Genomic DNA, 6,963 nt, shown 5'->3' with positions numbered 1-6,963 from the left:
AGTCAACTTATTTTCCAATGTCTACTTCACCTCAACTTCACCTCAACTACAGACTGCATTTGGGTCCTCCTTCAACCACACCTGACAAATGAAGGAATAACTAAAGAAAGCATAATCCAGAGGGACCTAACAGCGAATAGTCAAAATCCACCCGGAGTTCATGACTAAAGCAGGGGTGCAGTGGGGAGCAACTGGAGAGCTCCCAGTACAAACTGTACTGCTCTTAATACTGGAACACAATGAACCAGTATTAAGTGGTTGAGCCTACTTTTTTGCATTTGTTCCATTTATCTCTCAAAGCCAGAATTTGAATCTAGGAATGACAGCACATTCCATAGTCATAAATCCATGGGAAGTGCTAATGGAAACGCTCAGTGACCGTGCTCATTACTCTTGGCAAAACCAGTGTTGTATTTCCAATGACTGTAGCAACATATTCACATAAACCATTTTTCCTTCTTTATTTATTTTTTTACTGCTACAGTAGCTGTGTGTTGAAATATGAAATGTATATACTTATCCATTTTAAATGAACTAGAAAAAAAAGCATCTGCAAGACAACCATTGTGAGTTTTGAGGTCGATAAGAGACGTCTTTCATCTTGAATGGGAAAGTATTTACTGTTTATATTTTTTCCATCTTACAAAGCTTTAGACCTTCTGAGTAAAAATTAAAGGCACACAACTGCAGTGATATATATATATATATATATATATATATATATATATGTAAGGGAGATATAAGATATGTATGATATATATATATATATTATATATATATAATAGAGATGTATACTGTATACTGTATATAGTATATGTATATGATATGTATATGTAATATATATATTAGTATATATACATAGTATATATATATTATATATATCATAGATATGTATATAACAGTATTTATAGTATATAGATATAATATAGATATATATATAGATATATTATATATATATATATATGATATTATATATATCTATATATAGCTAATTCACTATATATATATATTATCTATATTATATATGCTTTTACTGCTTTCTAAGTGCAAAAAGTTGCAGTCCAGACGGACAACTGCTTTAAAATCTAAAATCTTTGCGAACAGTAATTTGCTGGAGTGGTGCCATGAGAAGGGTGGACAGCTCTCTTTGCAGGGCAAAATGTAATGTCCATGCCTTTAAAATACTGTAACTCTACTCGTTGTCCTCCAACAGTGAGTGACATAATTTTAAAAGGGAGGCACTTTGAAGGACAACAACTCTGACACTATTAAATACATAAATTGATCATAGAAGGATAATTGGATCAACTCGTGGAAGCGCTTCTCTTAATGCGTTGCAGAAATATGCATGTACTGTCTTTCCCGGGTGGGAGAGGGTTAAATGCGGTCACTCTGCTCCTTGGTCCCCTGTTGGTGGCGACTCTGACTTTATATCCATTACAGAGCCGCGCTGTGAGAGAGTCTCAACCGTGTTAAATCTTTAAGTGGCTAAAAACACAATGCGTAATTTGTCAACAGCTCATCGTTCATTTTCGTGGCCAAGTCAGATTATCAGCTGACTATAAAAGGATTGCCGGGTTTTTTCTTTCTTGTTTTTCTCCCCAAGAGCAAATGCGTGTGCCTGACTCTCTGAGATGCCTCCTGATCCGCTCGCATCGCCTGTGCGCTCTCGCCAAGGCGTTCCACCTGCTGTGCGCAGGCGGAACAGCGGCTTTCAGTGGCTTTTACCGAGAGACGGAGAGACGTCCCATTTTTCTGCTGACTCAAGAGACAGCGTGTTAAGGGGGCTGTTTGCCACAGGAGACTGTAAACTAACCCGGAGGTAAGAATTCCTGCTTTTTCTGACCTTAAAAGGTGTTTAACCAGATGGACGACCTAGACCTTTAGGATGATTTGCTTTGATTTCCAGTTGTAATACAGGCTGTTCAATCATTGTTTAATTTAACAATATTCTGCAATATTGTTTATTATAGATGTTTTTAGAGCCAGAGCTGGGCGTGGATTTCACTTGAATGACTGACGATATTTTTTTACTTTATCCAAAGACGGAAAGAAGAAAAAAAAAACACATCTGGAGAAAGTCTTAAGAAAATCCTACAGCATAAAACTCTTGTAACAATTTAGTCAAGTAGATCATTTCTCTTTCTTTTTTTTTCTCCCCGCAATTTTTTTTTAATAGCTTGTAGTCAGTGATGTCGTCCAATGAGAGCTCAGAAACCCAGTACAGGTCAGAGGTCAGAGGCTCCAACACCACCTGCTGCCATAAGGAGCTGTCAGTCACGGCATCGGTCATCTCCATGACTGTGGGCGTCTTCTCCAACAGCTTCGCTCTCTTCATTCTGGTCAAATCCTACAGCCGCCATCGCATCAAGTCAAAGGCGTCCTTCCTGCTGTTCGCCAGCAGCCTGGTGACCACCGACCTGCTGGGTCACCTGATCAACGGCTCCCTGGTGCTGCACGTGTACCGCTTTCACAGGAAGTGGGACGCTTTCGATCCCCACGGCGTCGTGTGCAGCATCTTTGGGGTCTGCATGGTGTTCTACGGTCTGAGCCCCTTATTTCTTTCAAGCGCGATGGCCGTGGAGCGCTTTATCGGAGTAACTAAACCCATCTTCCACTCAACGGTGTTGGCCTCCCACCACATTAGAAGGCTGCTCGCGTTCACCTGGCTGCTTGCCGCCCTGGTGGCTCTGCTGCCTGTGCTGCTCAGGAGACCCTACGAGGTTCAGAGCTCCAGGAGCTGGTGCTTCTTCCACATGGAGCAACCCAGGGACTGGCTCGATGTACTGCTGCCTCTGATCTTTTCCGTTCTGGGACTGCTGGCGCTGCTGCTCTCCATCGTGTGCAACACCCTGGCGAGCTGTGCCCTGCTCCAGGGCACGCTGCGCCACAAGCACGGCCGCAGAGGCACGTCCTACCACCTGGAGATGATCTGCCAGCTGCTGGGTATCATGCTGGTGTCCTGCGTGTGCTGGGGGCCGTTACTGGTAAGCACTTCTTCTCGGCGCATCCTGAATTAGCAGATTTAGCGTGAAGACTTGCACGGTTCTGCATTAGCCGTTACAAAGGGCTTGATTGGTTACATGTTGTCTGGTACAAAGGCTTTGAGAGCGAGATTAAAGTATTAATCACAGAGTATTCATTCACCTGCCTTACATGAGTCTGATTTTTGAACTAGACCTCCTCAAAAAAGAAATTCTGTGAAAAATCAGCAGCCACATTGAAATATTTATTTTTAATAGTTTTATTTTTGTAATTTTTATTTTCCATGTCTTTCTTCAAATGAAGTTAGTAGGGATCCAAAATATAATTTTGATTTTCCATTTTCTTTTTTATTACGAACATTTTTTGATTTACATATCTTGAAATTGCGGTCAGCATCGTAGCAGGTATGTTTATATATTGTATTTTTTTCTTCACATTTTTAACTTAATTGGGCTTAATTGGGCGATTATTAATTATTAATTCCTTCTTATCTGATCATCAGTAGAAGTAGTTGTTCTAGTCGTGTGCTTATCAGAAAGAAATGTCATATAATTCAACATTCCTAGTATTGCTACTTTATACAACTGGAGTAACTGGATGGCGTGAAAGGATTTGGTTTTTTTTAAGCACTTATCTGTAAACAGTACACTCCACAAAACAAAGTTTCTGTGTGTTTTGCACATATCTAGGATTTTTGGGGATGTACTTGGTTCTTCACAAATATTAAAGTTTTGTACACTCTAGGTTGTATTTTAAACATTTTCAACTTTATGAAAACAACATAATTTATACATTAAAGCCATTGGATTAACAGTGGGAGCACTTTCTTTTTGGATGTTGTTTAAATGCTTAGTCCGTGTAACTGCTTTATTCTGTTTCCTCTGTTTTATAATGGTTGCTATTCATTAATGAAATGTTCACTTGTTTTGGTGCAATGTTGTTCATAATTGGTCTGTGAAAGTCTTTGTACGCTGGCAGTGAATGCAGGTCCATTACAGGAAGCATCTCCAAAGGCTGTCTGAACTCATCCGTGAAGCATTAGAAGGAGATGGCCTGCTCTCAGGGATCACCTTTAAGTCTCTCTGTGTGTAGTTATCAGAGTAAAACCTGGAAGAAGGATGAACTGTGTGAGGCAGGACAGCAGGGAGAGCGAGTACGATGGTTTGGGTAATGGTGTAAGCACATATACACTCTCGAGGAAAAGGTTTTCCCCAAAGCCCCTTGCAGTTGGAGAATTTATCTGGCGAAACCCCCAAAATATGTTCAGGAATGTTCTGGTTAAATCAGAAAAATTTGGATGAATCACTCCCAAGTCCTAAAAAGAGGACTTTAGAAAGCTTAAAGTTTTCACTGCCAATTCAGTAGCACTCGTTTACATAGTATCCTCATTAACTGCATGAATATCATTTATTTTGAACCAGTTTTTTTCAGGGAGGACTTATTGTGTCAAATGAAATTAAAATGATTTTCTAAAACAAGAACTGGGTCTTCAAGTTTATATAAAGTTTTATTTTTCAGGTTTTTAATCTAGTCACACATAGTCTCCCACTAACATGTATCTTCAGCCGCATCGAAGAGAAACTGTAAACTTTTTGTAGCATTCAACAAGAGCTCATTTAAATCGACCGGTTCCCCACCGTGGACCTGGATTTTAAACACAGAACACAAATTTTCTTTATTTTTCAGGTTAGAGCTGTTCAAGAAGCTTAATGTTAGCCCGCTTTGTCCCTTTTATATGTTTGATATTATTCTCCTGCTGGGACACCCAAGTGTACTACTGGATTGAAGTTTATTGAAAAGTTTGTAGGTTGTCCTTCTTCTTTTTTATACCATCCATTTTGTGCAAACCAGCGGTACCAGTGGCAAAGAAGAGAACCTCAGCATGATGGTTCCTCCTCCCTGCTTGACAGAAAAGTGTATGTAGTCTAAAGTCTAATAGTATAGCCTAAGGTTTGAGAGTCTCACCTTGAATCCTGCAGAGAAATGCATGGGTTGGACTTAAACTATGCTTATTTTGTTAAACTGAAAACCCAAAGTGACTTTAGTAATCATGTGTAAACCAGGATCACAAGTCACAGCATCCCCTGGTTCAAGGAGTCTCTTTTTTTTTTTTTTTTAAGATAAATTACTTGCAACCCTTTCCAAATTCTGCAGTGTTGTTAAAATCTGCAAACTCGGTCTCTGAAAAAAGATTGATCCCAACACGATGCGTAAAACAGCAAAAATTAGGCAAGTTTTGCGTAAAAGGTTGTTTTTGGCAATAACGAAAGCATAGCTGTTCTTTCAGTCTTGAGAATAACTGGTCAAGAAACTCAAATCAAAATTAGTATTTTTATTTTTTATTTTTACTTTGTAGCTCTACCATTTCATTGTTTTTTATTATTATTCTGTCATCCACTGATGTGTTTCAGGTCCATGTCATCATTCTGAGCACCAGAGCTAAAGATGAGCCATCCGGTTTCAGTCTGCTGACAACGGTGCGGATGGCTACGTGGAACCAGATCTTGGACCCCTGGGTCTACATCCTGTTGAGGAGGGCTGTGCTGAAGAAAATCTACATACTGTTTCACAGCTGCTGGGGCTCAAAGCTTCACACCTCCCACCGCTGGCAGCGCAGCACGCTCGGCAGCTCAGGGGAGACGAGCAAATCGGACTGCCTCCGCTACAGCAGACAGCCGCTGCCGGACACTGCCATCCAATACATCACCTGAGCTTTGGTCGGAAAGGTTTGATCCGACGACAAAACAGGACCAGGGCGTGGCAGCATCTACATGTCGCTGGGTGACTACATAGTCGGCAGTGCAGTGCTCGTTATGTGGCATGAACAGCTCGTTAAAAATCATCAGCTCTGCTTTGTTTCCTAAGTAGCTCCTAAAAAGCTGTCTGAAATCTTTAGTGCTGATATTTCTTCCATATATATATATATATATATATATATATATATATATATATATATATATATATATATATATATATATATATATATATATATATATGAGGAATATTTTCACTATTTGTTGTCTCCATGAAGGTAATTGCCTCTGTTTGCCTCTGTGTCTCTGTTTTGAATGCAGCTCCAGAATAATGTAACACATTGACATGTACTGTGTATGAATGAACTCAGCGTAGGAACACAATTGCATGAAATCAAAAAAATAATAATATTTATGTGAAATGATCTAGAACGATCATAGTTCTTAACTAATACATTTTGGTCGCGAACGTTTCTGCTTCGTTGCGGTACAGAGAATGGTTATTGCACGCTGCAGCAGAATGAGCTGATTGATGTACAGCTGAGACTTTTTATGTTGACCTTTACAGATTTAATTGTAAATGGCTCCCAGCTGTTGAAGTGGTAATAAAATAAAGCCATACACACTAATCAGCGTGGTTTTGTGGAAAAAAAGAGCTATTCGTTGAGGTACTTCTCTCACAGGGTGCCTTCCTTTCCACCTGTCTATTACATTTTCACAATATAAATGGTCAGTTTAAGCATTGATCCAAAGAATCCTATTGCATATGGTTAGTATGGTAACATGGTAATATGGTATCATTACTTTACCCCCTGGTGCACAGGTGCTACTCTTATTATATTACAGCTTTTCTCGGTTACTATGGTGCATTTCTCGAGCCATCCTCGTCATTTGCGAAAGGGTAAGTGCGTTTCTGAAAATGATTCGTACAAATAGGAAAACACTATGGATTAACTCCAAAAGCCAGTTTCTTGATGAAAATCCTGAGCTCATCCCTGAAAAGTAAATATCTGTGTCAGTGAACATGTCAGTGCCATCAGAATGACAAGTCCTTGTGACATTGTGTGCGGTTGTCAGTATAACTCACTGTACTCTGGAGGGATGATCTAATGTAAACTATGGCTAACATTTTGATGACAATCATACATTTTAAGTGTATGTGGGAGATTTTAGTGTTTGTACTGTAATTTGTTGACAGATCATGTCATTGCGATACTAAAAGGAA

The 6,963-nt window shown here is 39.5% G+C and overlaps 1 protein-coding gene across 2 annotated transcripts; it reads left to right on the top strand.

Moving 5' to 3' along the window:
• Window positions 1-1,459: 1,459 nt before the first annotated feature.
• Window positions 1,460-6,340, top strand: ptgfr (prostaglandin F receptor (FP)). Of its 2 annotated transcripts, none has more exons than XM_036141302.1 (3): window positions 1,460-1,822; window positions 2,180-2,987; window positions 5,397-6,340. In XM_036141302.1, the coding sequence occupies exons 2-3, from the start codon at window positions 2,193-2,195 to the stop codon at window positions 5,694-5,696; spliced, it is 1,095 nt and encodes a 364-aa protein (XP_035997195.1). In that variant the 5' UTR covers window positions 1,460-1,822; window positions 2,180-2,192; the 3' UTR covers window positions 5,697-6,340. The 2 variants fall into 2 exon arrangements, with proteins under 2 accessions (XP_035997195.1, XP_035997196.1); XM_036141303.1 differs by having other exon boundaries at window positions 2,046-2,987.
• The last annotated feature ends 623 nt before the right edge of the window (window positions 6,341-6,963 follow it).

The sequence above is a fragment of the Fundulus heteroclitus genome, chromosome 9, assembly GCF_011125445.2.
Source record: "Fundulus heteroclitus isolate FHET01 chromosome 9, MU-UCD_Fhet_4.1, whole genome shotgun sequence".
In the NCBI taxonomy this organism is placed as follows: Eukaryota; Metazoa; Chordata; class Actinopteri; order Cyprinodontiformes; family Fundulidae; genus Fundulus; species Fundulus heteroclitus.
Note: the sequence above shows the minus strand (reverse complement) of the source record. Positions and strands in the feature narration are given on the sequence as shown.